The sequence below is a fragment of the Rhinolophus sinicus genome, chromosome 5 (assembly GCF_057876585.1).
Source record: "Rhinolophus sinicus isolate RSI-liver-muscle chromosome 5, RSI-T2T, whole genome shotgun sequence".
NCBI lineage: Eukaryota > Metazoa > Chordata > Mammalia > Chiroptera > Rhinolophidae > Rhinolophus > Rhinolophus sinicus.
This window is the reverse complement of record NC_142505.1, coordinates 31,268,318-31,286,003: the sequence shown is the minus strand read 5'-3', so window position 1 is coordinate 31,286,003 and position 17,686 is coordinate 31,268,318. Positions and strand designations below refer to the sequence as shown.

The window sequence follows — 17,686 nt, the reverse complement described above, 5'->3', positions numbered from 1 at the left end:
TGATTCTTGTCCATAAACATACATAACTTTTACAGAGTATTTAAATTCTAATTAATTCTCATTGAACGTTATATCACAAACATTTTCCATGTTTGCTACACAGTCTTGACTTAACATCCTGGGTCATTGGCCATGATCCTGCACTGGGATGCACCGCCCTCTAGTGGAATTATGTTCCTAAACAGCTTTATGCCCTCTCCCAGCCCCCAGAATGAAAAGCAGTTTTCTATTGCATAGCTATCTATTGTTATCGTTTTATGTTAAATATAATAAAATGGTAAGAGGTCTTTTTCCTTGTCTCGTTTAATGTAAAGAGATATGATTATTTCCTTTGGGGGAAAGGAGTGGATAAAATGAATCCCAGAGAAGTTCAGAAATGCGCTCCAAGAAATGAGTTAAGAGTTCATTGTTTTTGGTGTTGAAATCAGCATGGCTGCTTTGTTCTCTGAAGTAACAGGATATTTCAAGCATCTTCCTTCAAATTACATTTAAAGGCTTGAGGATATGTCAAATTGTGTTAGAACCAGCACTGAAAGACAAAGTAGAACTTGGAAATATATTTAAAACACGGGAAGTTCAAACAGATCAGGATTTGTTTTCCTCTGAACTCACATTAATTCCTCAGTTTTAAATATTTTTCTAATAAATCTCTTTTACCTTGATATTGTTAAAAATTATCATAGTATTAAAATGCATAATTGGATAACCTTGGTTTAATTAGGAAGGACTTTGGTTAATATTGGATTGTTTTGGAGAAAGCAAATAGTTTTATTTTTTCCCCCAGTGAATTGGGCCATTATTGCTGCTATTGTTCATCAAAAAAGAAGACCTGAGCAAAATTGCTGATGCTATCACATGAGAAAGAGCTGACTGGTGAGTTGTAATTGCTTTGTGTGTAGCCAGTGGGGCATACTATGGAGGGGAGGGGGAAACCTGCCAGTTTCATCTTTATTGGAGAGCTGGCTGTTAAAAATTAGATGGCTTTTTATGCTTAGTGAATGACCAATATGAAAAAGGAGAAGCAGCAAAGACAGGCTTACATGACATGTATAATATTTAATAAAAGATAAGAGTTGTCTAAGAGTTCTTAAGGGAATTAAATCTCTTCATGCCCTACGTTAAAGTCGTTGATTTCCTCTGAGCTTAGATTTCAGGATAGGAGAGAAGATGGTCAAAATGTAACAAAAAAACAATTTTGAAGACAATTATTCTTTCAAATAGTATACAAATTACCCACACAAAGGATATAAACATCCACGACAAAAATGCCCTTGAAGTGTAGAGATGTAAGACAGGTAAATATCACGGAATATACATTTAATACATTCATTTTGATCACAGAGAGGTTTTTTCTTTTTCAGCTTCATTGAAATATATTTGACATGCAACACTGTGTAGTTTAATGTGTACAACATGGTGATTTGATATACATATATTGCGAAATGATTACCGCTATAGTGTTAGCCAACACCTCCATCACCTTATGTAATTTTCATTTCTTTTTACTGGTGAAAATATTCAAGATCTACTCTCTTACCAACTTTCAAGTGTATAATAGTGTATTGTTAATTGTAATCACCTTGTTGTACTGTAATTAGATTGCTGACATGTATTCATCTTATAACCAAAAGTTTGTACCCTTTAACGAAAATCTGCCCATTTTCCCCATGTCCTAGCCCCTGGTAACTCTACTCTCTGTTTTTATGAATTCAGCTTTTTCAGATTGCACATATAAGTGGTATCACACAGCAGTATTTGTCTTTCATATTTCACTTAGCACAATGCCTTCAAGGTCAGTCCATGTTGTTATAAAAGGTAGGATTTCCTTCTCTGGACATTCCATTGTGTATCTACACCATACCTTCTTTATCCGTTCATGTGTTCATGGACACTTATGTTGTTTCCATATCTGGGCTATTGTGAATAATACTGCAATGAATATGGGACTGCATATATATCTTTGAGATCTGATTTCATTACCTTTGGATATATACCCTGAAGTGGAATTGCTGGATCATATGGTAGTTCTTTTGTTTTTCTTTTTTTTTAGGAACCTCCATATTGTTTTCCATAGTGGCTGCATGAATTTATATTACCACCGACAGTGTACAAGTGTTCCATTTTCTACACATCCTCACCAACACTTATCTCTTGTGTTTTTCTTGATAGCCATTCTGACAAGCGGGAGGTGATAACCCCTTGTGGTTTTGATTTGCATTTCCCTGTTGGTAAGTGATGTTGAGCATCTTTTCACATACCTGCTGGTCATCTGTATGTCTTCTCTGGAAAAATGTCTGTTCAGTTCCTTTGCCCATTTTATAATTAGATTGTTTTTTTTGCGATTGAATTGTATTCGTTCTTTAAATATTTTGGATAATAACCCCTTATCAGATATCTGATTTGTAAATATTTTCTTCCATTCTGTAGATTGCCATTTCATTTTGTTGATTGTTTCTTTTGCTGTGCAGAAGTTTTTTAGTTTGACATAGCCCAACTTGCTAATTTTTGCTTTTGTTGCATGTGCCTTTTCATATTTGTGCGAAAAATGCCATTGGAATTTTGATAGGGATTGCATTGACTTTATAGATGTCTTTACTATGAACATTTTAATATCCTTAATTCTTCTGATCCATGAACAGGGGACATATTTTCATTTATTTGTGTTCACTGAGATTGATATTTAACATCATGTTTGAAATCAAAATTTGCCTAAGTAATGGCCTTTGCTATTTGTAGACCATAAATAGTATGTAATACTATTAAATAGAATTTTCCAGTTGGAAGACTTTTAGAATTTTCATGTTTTCTGTAGGTCCCTCTACCCACTGTTTAATTATTCTAAATACTTCAGATTATTAATACTCGAAGACAAAATTTCTTAACCTCTATTGAGGCTAATTCTTTCTGTGTGTGTGTGTGTGTGTGTGTGTGTGTGTGTGTGTGTGTGTGTTGCAATGTAGAATGTTTAGCAGCATCCCTGGCCTCTAAACACCAGATGCCAGTAGCAACCTTTGCCCCTCACCCCCCAATTGTGACAATAAGGATATCTGTAGACATTATCAATATTATCAAAACACTTGTATATATAGTATGGCTGTTCATTAAAGAATTGGGGTAATAGTACAATATGGCAGATTGTGTTTTCCAAAGATGCTTTTCTATCTATCTATCTATCTATCTATCTATCTATCTATCTATCTATACCTGTGAATAAGAAAAAAAAAGTATAAATATATATAATATATATTTCCCATCCCACTTGCTCCTCTTATAATTTGACCTTGACATGCCTCCTTTGAGAGGTGTATTGGCAGACGAAGGGGATCTATGTTTCTTTCCCTTGAATCTGGGTGGACCTTTGTAACTGTCTCACCCAATATAAGGTGGCATATGTGATATTGTGTCACTGAGGCTAGATTATGAAAGGCAGCACAGTTTCCCCTTAGCTCTATCTGTCTGGATGTCTGCTCTTGGAATCTACCCACCACATTGTGAGGAAGCCCAGACCACATGGAGAGGCTGCAGCTGACAACCCCAGCTAGGCCTCCACCCCCGTCAGCACCACCCTCCAGACATGTGAGTAAAAGAGCCTTCAGATGATTTCAACCCCCAGCCTTCAGGTCTTCAGCTGAAGACTTCCAGATTCACAGAAACCATGAGAGATAGTAAATTTTAAAAATTTTAAGCCAGTATGTTTTGAGGTAATTTCTTATACAGCAATACAAAACTAAAACATATAGGTTAAATCAGGTCCCTCCCCCCAATATATATAATATGCATATAAATTAATAATAGAGTCTAAAATTACTCGATTAAGATTAAGAATAGACTATAATACGGCTGTTTCCCTGTCCTTCCCCAAAACGCACAGGCATTTTAAAAAGAAAGGAATCTCAATCTTCCTGAGTTTCATTAAAAACAACAGCAAAAAACAAAATAATCACAACAACCATACATATCCCATAAGTACCAAATTCTTCCTTATTCCACCATCTTTATCACTCATTCACAAAAACATTATGATATTGATTTATGACATGGCAAGCACTGTCACACTGAATCAATTAACATTTCAGGGGAATTTTCATTCCTGCAAGCAAACCACATTCAGCTGCTAGAAACACATGAGCTAAAGGCCATAGGTTTAGTTTTATTTTCCAAGCCACATGGGCATACCCACCTGCTACACAGAAGAAACCTGTAAAGGTCAGACTGTAATATAAAAGTCATTTCCAGTATAATTGCAAACTCTGAACAATGATGTCCCCTGGAATTAAGTGACTTTAAAGTTCTAGAGCAAGATAAATTAGTTAGCTTTCCAAGGTACTTTATCAGTTAGGGAAAATCTTTGGTTATAAGTAATAGCAAATCCAACCAACAGAGGCTTCAACTAATGCTTATTTTTTTCATGTAATAAGAAATTTAGAGGTTGAGGCTGTTGACACTGGTTCAGAGGCTTGACCAGCATTCCAGGGTCAGCATTTCTGTGATTCTCTTTACCTTTTCCTTATGCCTCTTGAATTGTGGTCACATTATGGTTACTATAGCTCTGAATATCACATCTGTGATCAAGGCTGGAAAAAGGTCAAAGAGAAAAATGGGGTGCTAGCAGATTTCTCTTTATATCTCATTGGGCAAAATATCCCAAGTGTGTGGTTGTGTGTGTCTGTGTCTGTATGTGTCCATCAACAGATGAATGGATAAAGAAGATTGGTATATATGTACACAATGGAATATTATTCAACCATTAAAAAGAAGGGAATTCTGCCATTTGTGACAACATAGACAGGCAATGAGGGCATTGTGCTAAGTGAAATAAGTCAGACAGAAATAGACAAATACTGTGTGATACCACTTATATGTGGAATCTAAAAAAAAATATTTAGCTTTCATAGCCTCTATGGTAGAAGCAGGCAAGGGAGTTGGAACTAGTAGTGTAGGTAGTTAGTTGGAACTGGGTGTTGAATGAGCCTGTAGTGTCTGAAATTACTACAAAAATGACAACTTATTTTGGTGTCAAATACTCATGAAAACATTGACCAATAGATGCATCGATATTTAGGGACTTCTGGACACTCATAAACTCATCCATCTGGTTATAACCTATACACATATACATCTCAGGTTTCAAGACTGTGTGGATTTTTCATTTGGTCAATCAGAATGGACAGCATGATCCCATTTTCGTGAAAAATAAATATGAACAAATAGGCATTCAAAACAATATTGAAAAATAGATACATACTAAATATGGATGGAATTATGCATCTTCCTCCCTTTTACAGGTATATTTCCTCACTTTTCTATAATAAAATGTATTAACTGTAAATAAGCAAAAGGAGTAATACATATAGAACATTAGCATTTAAAATTTTAACTTTTAAAAATATAAATCAAGGAGAGATAATCTCTGTTAACAGTGGTATATAGTCTTTCAAATGAAACACACACATTTGAACAATTAATAAGGTTTGAAATCCTAATGTATGTTAGTATTATCTCATTTAATCCAAACAATTATGTGATAAAGTTGCTATAGAGAATGTTCGTTTCCCATGTATTTATATATAACGTCCAAAGTTACAATATTGAACATGAAGGCAACAATCCCCCCCACACACACACATCACTAATGAGCAGACCACTAATAAACTTAAACTGGTCAAATACTTTTTTCTACTCAAAACTAGCTCTATTCTTGTTTAACACATCAATGTATTTGTGGTTCTAATTTACTACTTTTTACTTACAAGGAATGTGATATTTGGTAAGTTATTTACTTCTTTGTGCCTCCATTTTATAATCTAAAAAATAGGAATGTAAAGGTATCTACTTCATGGAGTTAATGGGCAGTTTAAATGAGTAAATATCTGGTACATTTTAAGCCCTATAGATTGTCACTTCATCTTTAGCTCGTCAGATTGTCACTTCAGATCTTTTAAAATCATTATTACATTCTCAAATGTAAAGGTTGAATAGCTATTGCATACATGAACTCAGGGACTTTGTAAGAATTTGAGAGGAAAAAGTTAGCATTATCAGTATATTGATGATATTTAAAGCCACAGAACTGGAAAAAGTCACAGAGAGAGGGAGTTTTGATCAAGTACCTAGAAAAATGGAATATACTATAAGCATATTATTGGATTGGTCCCAAGTGGTAAGCACCTTATTTCCTGAACCATTTACCTAACTCTATAGAAAAAGTTTGTTCATGATGCTTACTTAATATGTTAATCAATGCCTTTTCTGTAACAAGTCAAAGGAAAAATCCCACCTTGAAGTTGGTCTAGGGGAAAAGTTTTGTTTCCATATTAATTAGTTTATTTCCCTTTATTGGACAATGGGAACTATGTAAACCACAAATTTGCCTTTTGGAAGTAGTTGCCACAATTTCACAGCTAAATTGAAAAGTCATCTGAAGTTTAAATTCACTAATTCCAAGTATATTTCTCTGCTCTTTTTAATGAATATTTCTTTTTACAATTTTGTAAAGTCCCTTCAGATTGTTTGTGGAAGAGAATTGGTGGAGGAGGAGAAGTAGAAAAACAGTGGCAGAGTAGAGGAATGGCTTTGATAAGTGCCTTCTGTTTACTCACCTCCCCTACTGAAGCTGGCATCACTCACTGACCCTCTCAGTCTCCCACACTGACCTTCTCTTGGTTCCTAACCTGTCAAACTTCTCCGCACCACTAAGCTTTCGCATTTAGTCTTTTCCTCTGCTTAGAACACTCCTTGCTGTACTCTTTATGTAGCCCAAACCTATTCACCTTTCAAGTCTCAGGTTAAATGCCAACCCTCCAGGAAGGTCTTGCCCCCCAACTCCATGATGTATTCTCACAGACCCTGTACTTTTTCTTCATAGCAGTTATTACCATTAAAATTATTTGATGTTTTGGACAATTATCGTCTTCTTTTAAAATCTTTCTTTAGCTCGTGCATTCCCATTTATTCAAGAACAAAGTCGCACCCAAGATTAAACCGTCACAAGTAACAGGAGTCAAGCTCTTGCTACTCTTTGTCTACCAATCCCTTAATGTGTGATGGTGAAAGAGCCGTAGGTCAGGCAGCTTAAGTGTTTTTAAATAAGACTCTGAGAAGTGATAGAAGAATAAAATAGATACCAATTAAAATCTTTTTTTTTTTTTTGCCATTTCTCTCTCTCCGAAATATTCAGTCCATATTCAGATTTCCCCAACTATGCATGCAGAACAGCCTTTTATAGCTGTTTCTAGTCTTGGATCAGATTGAGGTTCACACATTGCATTTGAATGTTAAGTCTGTTTGGAGTCTTTTAGTATAGAAAAATCTCTCCTTTTTTTTTTTTTTTTATGGTATTGACTTTTTAAAGTCAATTATCTGGATTTGTTCCATTATCTGAATTTGTCACATTGTTTCCTGATGGTATTGTTTAAATTATTCCTCTATCTCTTTTAGTTTTTGTAAGCTAGAAGTTAGATCTAGAGCAGAGCTATCTAATAAAAATATAGCATGAGCCACATATGCAATTTAAAATGATCTAGTAGCCATATTTAAAAAAGTAAAAAGAAAATGCTTAAATTAAATTTAAAAAGACATTCTATTAATCCAATATATCTAAAATATTATTTCAACATAAAATCAATATTAAAAAGATATGAGACATTAAAACATTTTTCTATTAAATTTTTAAAATCCTGTGTGTTTTTTACACTTACAGAACATCTTAAGTTGGCTATCATATTGCACAGTGAGGTCTAAAAGCTTGAATAGATTCAGATTACACATTTTTGGTAAGAATGCTTCATGTGTGATATTGTATACTTCCCTTTACATTGTATCAGGAGCCTCATAACACCTGTGTCCTACTGTTAATAATGTTATGTTTGATCACTTGGATAAAGGGTATACTGCCAGAGTTTTCCACTATAAAAGATTCATTTTTTCCATTGTTTAATGTGGAAAATAATCTGTAGGTATTCCTTGGGCACCATGAGTCTATCTTGTTGCCCCACAACCTTTTGCCCAATGGTCTTATCATCATCCATTGATAATTTTTGTGGGAAACAATTATTATACTGCAGGTTACAAATTATAATTTCCTTTAGTTCCTTTTATAGCTGTTAGCTGACAATCTTCTACAAAAAGAGAAACTATTTATTATTAACTGGAAGGTGGAGTTTACATTACGGGTTCTCTTTACTCCTTTTCCTTAGGATGCAAGGATTGCAGAGAGTCTGCGTGGACACCTCACAGGATTGGAAGTGCACTGATGAGGTGAGCAGCCCAGGAGAGGTAGGGAATAAATAGAGATCAGGAAGATGAATGTATTTGTTAAGGTAAGGCTAACTATTGTAGCAAATAAATGTCAACATTTCATTGGCTTACCACGTAGGAGTTTACTTTTGCTTGTGTAAAAGTCCTATGTGGGTATTCCTGTCTAACAGGTGATTTTTCTCCAAGCTGTGTGATTCAGGGACACAGGTGCCTACCATCTTGTAGCTCTGGCATTACCTAAGGCCTTGACGTCCCCTGTATCCAGGCTGAAGGGAAAGAGAGAGTTAAGAAGGTCATTCATCTTTAACTGCCTTGACCTGGAAGTAAAGCACATAATTTCCACTTGCACTTCAAAGTGAGAGCTTGTCAAATGGCCCTACTGATATTCAGGGGGTGGGGTGGGGCTAGAAAATATAGTTCCTATAGCACAACTGCTTTACAGAAACATCTGTTTTTCTGTAAATGGGCTAGTTAGCCATCCCTGACACAATGCAGCTGAGGCAATGGCCAGAGAATAGAAAGTGTTTGCTGTTTTTTCTTCTTTTTACTCCACCAGTGGCAAGCATATTATATGTTTTAATTTACTCTGAAAAGGACTAGGTGAAATTCCTTTAAAGCCCCCATGAGCAGACATTATTGCTATTTAAAAACAGAAGAAAGAAAGGAAGGAAGAAAGAAAAAAAGAAAGAAAAAGAAAGAAAACCATGGAGGTGAGTATAGGAAGCATTGAAAAATATTTCATGAGTTATTCCACAAAATGTAGTGGTGGGGAAAAATAGATGTGGAGAAAATGCAGGAGTAAGTAATCTACATTGAGACAGATTTATCACATTTCTACTGAAATACTGCTGCAATCTTCAACAGGGATAATGTGAAGTGAAACAAGTCGGAGACGAAAACCACATATTGTATACCATATATGTGGAATGTCCAGAATAGACAAGTCTGTAGAAACCGAATATAGATTAGTGGTTATTTAGTGCTGGGAGGGGAGGAGGAATGGGGAGAATGAGGAGTGACTGCTAATAGTTACAAGGCTTCATTTTGGAGGTCATGCAATGTTCCACATTCCGCAATTAGATTATGGGGATGATTGAACAACTCTGTAAATATATAAAAAATTAATTTGTGTATTTTAATCAAGTGAACTTTATAGTACGTGAATTGTATCTTAATAAAGCTCTTGAAAAATTCAACTTGGGATATACTATTGGCTTTCCTAAATAAATAAGCCTGTGGATTCTCTTAAAGAGCTATGTTCTGGTGCACTTGGGGTTAAGGGGTGTCCAACACGTTCTGGGGGATCTCAGAAGCCCGAGAGTTTAGGGAAGGATAGATTGAAAAGCAGGATGGGGAACAGATGTTGTCAAATCATCTTATTTTCTCCCTTTAGTCGCCCGGAGCGACACCACGCCCCTTTCCTGTCTCCTAGCAACCCGCGCCCGTTTGGTGCTCTTCCTCAAGCCTCACTCGTTCGTAACTTCCGCTCCGCGGCAGGAAGTGAAATCAGAGCCGGCGGCTTTCCCGGGAGTTCGGTGTTTGCGGTGTGTGCAGAGCTGAAAAAGTATTTTTCTGGAACTGGCGGCCTCTCTGTCTGTCCCGATTTCCACCTCCCTGCCAGGTGGCGAGGCCCTCGAGGAGTGTAGCGGGCCTCGAGGGTCCAGAGGTCCGCGGGAGTGGAAGGCCAGGCCCGAGAACGTATGGCCCTTAGGGCATAGTAGGGGGCTGGCGGGGGCAACTCCCTGTGTCTCGGTGCAGGCTCTTCAGCCCGGCTTCATCTGTCTGCAGCGGCCCTGTGAGCTTTCCCACTTCTCCCCCGCGGACCGCCAGGATTCCTGGAGATTGGGACTGTCTGTGTCCCTCCCCCAGCGTTTCGCCTCCTGCCTTTGAAGGAAGACCTCTCAGATAGAAGACTCACCCGCCTTCTTCCCAGCTCAGACCCTGAAGTGGCCCACCATGTCCTCAGTGTGAGCTAGTGACCGACTTGTGACACTTTCCGCAGTCCTGGGGTAAATGTTTATATGTGCGCATGGCCGTGTGTGTATATGTGTCTTTATTTCCTGAAATATCTGAGCTAGGAGAACCCTGAGCTGTGTTTGGCAAGTGTGTATTTTGGTTTACTTCTCATTAACATCCCTACCAAGGGTTCTCCCATGTCGTTGCAAACCAGACAACTTTGTGTCTTCTGTTAGCTGGGTGGGAATGCACACTAGAATTAGTTTGCAAAGGCCCAGGAGATAATTGATTTTTTGGATGTTAGCCTGATCTTTGAGGAGTTCAGTGACCTATTTGTATTAATATTAGGCCATTCTTAAATCAGTTTTAACTTTTTAATGTGTTTGTGTCCTATGGCCGTGACTACAAGTTCTTCTTGGACAAAGACTGGGTTATGAAGTACTGTTTTGACTCTCATAACCCCAAGCACAATACCAAACATTTAGTAAAGACTTAGTAATTTTAAATATCAGAAAATACGCATTTTAACATTTTCAACTATATTGAAGGGGCCTATTTAAATACAGTTCAGCTCCTAGAAAAGACAACATAAAATAACAAGCTCTTTTTAGATAAATGTCCGAAATTTAGAGGCTTCCTAGAAGGGTAGGTACAATGCTCTCAGTGGAAGAGAAATGTGGTGCATATATCTTTTAGGAAGAGATCAAATAAAGAGTTGTGTTTCATTGCTTGTTTCTTTTTCCTTTGTCTTTTTAAAGAAAATAGGTGTTGTATCCTAACTTACTGACCCAGAAGTGCTTGCTGCCATTATGGGAAATCAGCTTGCTGGCATTGCTCCTTCCCAGATCCTTTCTGTGGAGAGTTATTTCTCAGACATCCATGACTTTGAATATGATAAGAGCCTGGGGAGTACTCGGTTTTTTAAAGTTGCTCGAGCAAAGCATCGAGAAGGCCTGGTGGTTGTGAAAGTCTTTGCAATTCAGGATCCCACATTGCCATTAACCAGCTATAAACAAGAGCTGGAGGAACTGAAAATCAGGCTTCATTCTGCACAGAACTGTCTACCTTTCCAGAAAGCAGCAGAAAAAGCATCTGAGAAAGCAGCCATGCTGTTTAGGCAGTATGTGCGGGACAACCTCTACGATCGCATCAGTACCCGTCCGTTCTTAAATAACATTGAGAAGCGTTGGATCGCTTTCCAGATTCTGACAGCTGTGGACCAAGCACACAAATCTGGAGTCCGTCATGGTGACATCAAGACTGAGAATGTCATGGTCACCAGTTGGAACTGGGTCCTTCTAACTGATTTTGCCAGTTTTAAACCCACTTACCTTCCGGAGGACAACCCAGCAGATTTCAACTATTTCTTTGACACTTCACGGAGAAGAACTTGTTATATTGCTCCTGAACGTTTTGTTGATGGTGGATTGTTTTCCACTGAGTTAGAATATATGAGGGATCCTTCCACTCCACTTGTAGACTTAAATAGTAATCAGAGAACAAGAGGAGAGTTGAAGCGAGCAATGGACATCTTTTCAGCAGGTATTTGGGTCTGTCAAATTTCCTAAGGGAGTTTGTGTGCATTTATTTTAACTCTTGAACATAGAAACATAGCTTTTAAAAAAAATCTCCATATGTTGAAAAATTAATTTCTTTGTATGTGCTCATACAGTATTTCAGATACATGCAGCATTCTTTCATTGGACATTCTTAAGTGCTTGGAAAATGCAAGAGCAGTTCATTCATTCAAACATTTTAAGAAATACTTGGATTCTTCTGTATGTGTCAGGCACTGTTTTAAGCCCTAGAGACATAGATGGATAATTATGTCCCTCTTTTCAAAGTGCTTACACTTTAATAGGGAGATAGATACGGTATTGAGAAAGGACATTTCAGTGCACAGTGGCTTGCTGTGGTGGTGATAAGCATAGGGTCCCGTTACAGGAACATGTAGATACTTAAATTAATCTCCATGGTGGTGATGGTACGGTACAGAGGCAGGATCAGGAAAGGCCTCTTTATTGGAAGGATTATATTTAAACAAACCTGGAAGATGACTGGGAGCTAGCTATGGTAAGGGGAGTTTGTTTTAAAGCAGAGTGTGTTGCTCATACAAAGACTAAAAGACTCGAGCATGATGCCCTGATTTATTAGGGCACTGTAAGTAGGTTAGTATATCTATCTGGAATGTAGGGTGTGAGGTAAGCAAGGCCCAGGTCAGAAAGGGTCTGGCGTGCCCATGCTAGTCTTTCGAGACATCGTCAGGTACGTGTTTTAGACAAAACACTGACTAGCGTGGAGAGTGGATTGCTGGGGAGCTACACTGGAGAGACCCGAAAACTGCATTGTAGTAAATTGCCACAGTCCAGGTAAGACACAATCCTGACTGGCTTAAAGTTGTGACAGTTGGAGAGGGAGCAAAGCATAATTGACCCTTAAACGATGCAGGGGTGAGGGGCACCGACCCCCGGTGCAGTTGAAAATCCAAAGGTAACTTTTGAGTTCCCAAGACTTAATTACTAATAGCCTCCTGTTGACCAATAACATAAACAGTCAATTAACACATATTTTTTGTGTTACAGTATTATATACTCTATTTTTACATTATAGTAAGCTAGAGAAAAGAAAATGTTAAGAAAAATCGTAAGATTGGTCTGTGAGTTTTTTCAAATTGTTGAAAATCTCCCCCAAATTTTCTAATATATCACAAAAAATCTGTGTCTAAGTGGGCCCGTGCAATTCAAACCTGTGTTGTTCAAGGGTCAACTGTAATGCATAAGAGATACTTAGTAGGTAGAATTGTTAGGACTTAGTGATTGTTTGGAGGAGAAAGTCAAGAACAGCCCCCACACTTTCCCCATAACTTCCCCCCTCCCCACCCCCTGCCTGGGAATCCGGGCGGATGTTCTGCTGGTCACTGAGCTAGGAGAGACTGGTGCAGGAACAGGTAGGGGTAGGAAGATGGCGTCTGTATTAGAGATGTGGAGTTGAGGGTGTCTGGGGGATTTCCCGGAGAAGATGTGTAACAGGCAGTTGGTTATAAAGGCGTGGGGCGTAGACATGTGGGATGGAGATGGAGATTAGGTAGTTATCAGGAAATAGAGGTTGTAATTGTAGCCAAGGGAATGAGTTTGTAGCCAGGGAGAGTTTGTAGAGAAGTGATTCTTAAGCTTTTTTGGATCTCCTTAAAGAATTTGATGAAGTTAGTGGCCTCCTTAACTGGAAAAAAGTACCACACATTCATATTCATCATTTCACATATACAGGCCACATGAGCTTGGGCCATGATTCAGGTGTGAACTTCTGGGAGGAGCAGTGGGCTGAGGATGGTATCCTGAGGAATACCGTATGAACTCTGGCAGCAGAGCCATTTTTTGTAAATTTTGCAAAGGTTGGGTTTAATCTTTTTCTCACCTGTAGGTTTACTACAAAGAAAACATAAATTAAGCTGTATTTTAGGTTACTTAGGAAAAGTAACTTAATGAAGAAGTATATTTTATCTAGGGGGAGCGAATGGATGAGACTTATTACACAGGATTGTACCTCTGTTGGTCCATTCAGCTCACTAATATGTGTCCCAAGATAATACCGAGCGTTTTTTGATAAGATAGGGTTAGCCTCAATGCTGTAGATATAACAAGTAGAAATGTAATTCATCAGAGTCCCAACTTTCTTGATTAGTGAATTTATCTAAATTGTTATTGAACCATGTCTACATTTTAAACTTACTGTTCAGTAACTAGAACTCCGTTAGCTCAGAAATGTGACCACTTTCTAGTTTCAGGGGATCATTTATAGTTGTTTTTTTTTTTTTTTTTTTTTTTTTTGAGGTATAATTGCCATAGACCATTTTGTTAGTTTCAGGTGTACAACATAATGATTCCCCATTTGTATATATTATGAAATGATCACCACAATAAGTCGTTAACATCTGGCATCGTACATAGTTGCAAAACATTTTTTCTTGTGATGAGAACTTTTAAAATCTCTCTTAGCAGCTTTCAATCATGCAATATACAGTTTCACTAACTATAGTCATCATGCCGTACATTCTACCCCATGACTTATTTATTTTATAACTGGAAGTTTGTTACAGTTTTAAAATTTCAGGGCTTGATGAAGAGTTTATATTTGTCCTTTCTGTGCACATTATAGTTTTGTAAACTTCAACAAAATTCTTACTCAGCATTTGTTTTTCCAGACTAAAGAGCCCTACATTATTTTGGCTAAAGATAGGCCCTTTCATTCCTTTGAAAGAGGTGGAGGGGATCTGTCCAACTCCCATGGCTCCTGAGATTTGATTTAGGCTCTTTGGGGTTTGAATGTTACTTTTCCCATCTTGATGCATATCTGTCCATGGTTCCCGGCTGCTTGTTTGGGAGAAGTGTATATATTTCTGTCTCTGGTCACATACATGGGTAGAGCTTTTTTTTTTTGCTGGAGATTTTTCATTCATTCGGTTGACAAACATTTGAGTCTTGATTATGTGTAGGCACTGTGTTGTGTAGATGTTGGGAATACAGCTATAAACAAGACTGACAAAAGTTTTTGCCTTCATGGAGCTTTTCTAGTGGGGAAGAGATAGACTAAGCAAGTAAATAAGAAAGTTAATCTTGGTTAGTGATAAATGCTATAACAAAGTATGACAAAGGCTGGTAAGGGACTACTTTAGATAAAATGGTCAGGTAAGGCCTCTCTGAGAACATACCATTTGAGCAGACATCTGAATGATAAGAAGGACTCAGTCATGATAGAGACAAGATGAATAACGTGTTCCATAGTCAAGTACCACCCAATAACACTCCTACAATAACATTATAAAGCTGCAAGGAAAAAACCCTTTATGCACCTCTGTATTAGTTAGCTAGGGCTGCCATGACAAAATACCCCAGGCTGGAGAGCTTACACAGAAATTTATTTCTCCAGTTTCTGGAGGCTGGAAATCCAAGATCAGGAAGCCAGCAGGGTTGGTTTCTCTTGAGGTCACTCTCCTTGGTTATATATAGCCGCCTCTTCTTGGTGTTCTCACATGCCTTTTCCCTGGTGTCCCTTCTTCTGAGGACACCGGCCATAATGGATTAGAGTCCCACCTTTATGACCTCATTTAACCTTAATTACCTCCCTAAAGGCCCTCTCTCCAAGTACAGTCATAAGATGCTGCCTTCAACATTTGAATTTGGGAGGGGGGACACTTTTTATTTGGAAATAATTTCAAACTTATAAACCTTAAAAACTTGCAAACTTGCAGAAAGAAAAATAGTACCTAGAATACCAATATATCCTTTACCCAGAGTCACCTGTTGTTAATATTTTGCTCCTATCGCTTTATTTGTACCTTTTCTCTGCACTCCCCCTCACGCCCCTCCCACCCCCTACACTGCCATGATTTTTTCCTGAATAAGTTACATACATCATGGCCCTTTACTCCTAAATACTTCAGTGTATATTCCTAAGATTAGGGATAGTCTCTTATAAACACTTACGTAGTTTCATGTTGTACTTATCAACTACAGCAAATTTAACATGAGTACAGTAGTTTACATTTTTTATTCTAATTTTGTATTTGATTCAACAATGTCCCTTAGAGCATATTTCTTGCTCCAGGACAGAACCCAGTCTAGAGTCAGATACTACATTTCGTTGTCATGTCTCTTTAGCCTCCTTTAATCTATAACATTTCCACAGCCTTTCTTTGTAATTATGACATGGACATTTTTTGAAGAATACCTCTCCCCTTAAATTTTTAAAAATTACTTTTATACTTTTTAGTTTTAAATGATAGACTCAAAGGAAGCTGCAAAAATTGTGAAGAACCCTTCCCCTAGCTTCCCTCAGTGGTGACATATCACATGACTAGTACCATATCAAAATCAGGAATCAACATTGGTGCATTACTGTTAACTAGAGGAGACCTTACTCAGTTTTCACCAGCTTTTGCATGCACGGTGTGTGTGTGCCATCCCACCACTTTCTTTTTTTAATAGAATGTTGTTCATTTGGGGTTTGTCTGTTGTTTCCTTGTGATTACATTCAGGTTATTCATTCTCAGTAGAAATAGTATATAGGTGAGGATGTGTTGTCACGGTATCACCTCTGCAGGCAAATGGTATCTGATGGTCAAGGTCTTGCCCAGTTTCTCCCCTTTATAGTTACTTTTGGAAAAAATTCCTTGTAACTAATGAGCAACCTGTGGGAAGAAACTTTAAGACCATGCAAATATCCTGCCAGTCATCACCGTTTCCTCCTTGATTTGGCATCCATTGATTCTTGCCTGATCCAACCTTTACTGCGATGGTTGTAAAATGATGATTTTCCAACTCCAGTATTCCCTCCACATTTACCAGTAGGCCCTCAGCATTCTACGATACTCAGGTGTCTCCCGTTTCCCCTCTTTTATTTCTTTGTTATTGGTGTGGATTCCTGCAATCAGTTAATTAATCCTGTTCATTCCTGCAATCAGTTTGCTAGTATTTTTGGAGGATTTTTAACGGGTATGTCCATCAAGGATATTGGTCTGTAGTTTTCTCATGATGTCTTGATCTGATTTCCTATAAAGGTAATATTGGCATCATAGAATGAATTGGGAGGTGTTCCCTCCTTTTCTATTTTTTGGGAGAATTTGTGAAGGATGGGTGTTAAGCCCTTTAACATTTGATGGAATTCACCTGTTAAGGCATAAGGCCTCTTGGCTTAGGCTTTTCGTTGTGGGAAGTTTTTCATAACCAATTCAACCTCTTTACTTATATGGCTTATCCAGATTTTCTATTTCTTTTTAAGTCAGATTTGGTAATCTACTTCTAGGAATCTGTCCATTTCATTTAGGTTATCTAATTTGTTGTCACCCAGGTGTTCAACATATGCTCTTACAGTTCTTTTCATTTCTGTCCAGGTGGTAGTAGGGTCCTTTTTCCACCCCAGTCTTTATTGTTCCCTTCCTTCTGTTTGCTTTGATTTCAGTTTACTTTTTTCGTTTCTTAACATGCACGTTAGGTTATTGTTTTGAGTTTCTCCTTTTGAATATGGATGTTTATAGTTATATAGTTATATATTTCCTCATATTTTTGTATGTTATATTTTCTAATTTCCCTTTGATGCATTGGTTATTTAGTAGTGTGTTTAATTCCTACATATTTGTGAATTTTTCAAATTTTCTTCAGTTACTGATTTCTTATTTCATTCCGTTATGGTTTAAAGAACATAATTTGTATGATTTCAGTTCTTTTCGACTTAGTGAGGCTTGTTTTATGGCCTAGCATATGGTCTAATCTGGAGTGTTTCATGTGTACTTAAGGAGGGTTTTGTATTCTGTTGCTAGGTGAGTGTTCCTTTGATGTCTGTTAGATCCAGCTGGTTCATAGCATTGTTCAGTTCTATTTTCTTGGTTATGATGTTTTTAAGAGGTATTTTTAAGTCTCTTATTCTAAAACTTGACACTATATAGATAGACATTAATTTAAGAAACTTACTGAGTGTT

The 17,686-nt window shown here is 37.5% G+C and overlaps 1 protein-coding gene and 1 long non-coding RNA gene across 2 annotated transcripts in view; both read left to right on the top strand.

The window, feature by feature from the left end:
• The first annotated feature begins 790 nt into the window (after window positions 1-790).
• Window positions 791-9,221, top strand: LOC141567100 (uncharacterized). Its single transcript, XR_012489497.2, has 3 exons — window positions 791-873; window positions 2,170-2,228; window positions 8,196-9,221. It is a non-coding gene; the product is annotated as an uncharacterized LOC141567100 (long non-coding RNA).
• A 523-nt stretch (window positions 9,222-9,744) lies between these two features.
• PIK3R4 (phosphoinositide-3-kinase regulatory subunit 4) overlaps window positions 9,745-17,686 on the top strand; it is a 59,734-nt gene continuing 51,792 nt past the window's right edge. The window contains exons 1-2 of the mRNA XM_019725969.3: window positions 9,745-10,265; window positions 10,971-11,754. Coding sequence (XP_019581528.3) covers window positions 11,022-11,754 — 733 coding nt within the window. The 5' untranslated portion in view covers window positions 9,745-10,265; window positions 10,971-11,021. The remainder of the gene's footprint in view (window positions 10,266-10,970; window positions 11,755-17,686) is intronic.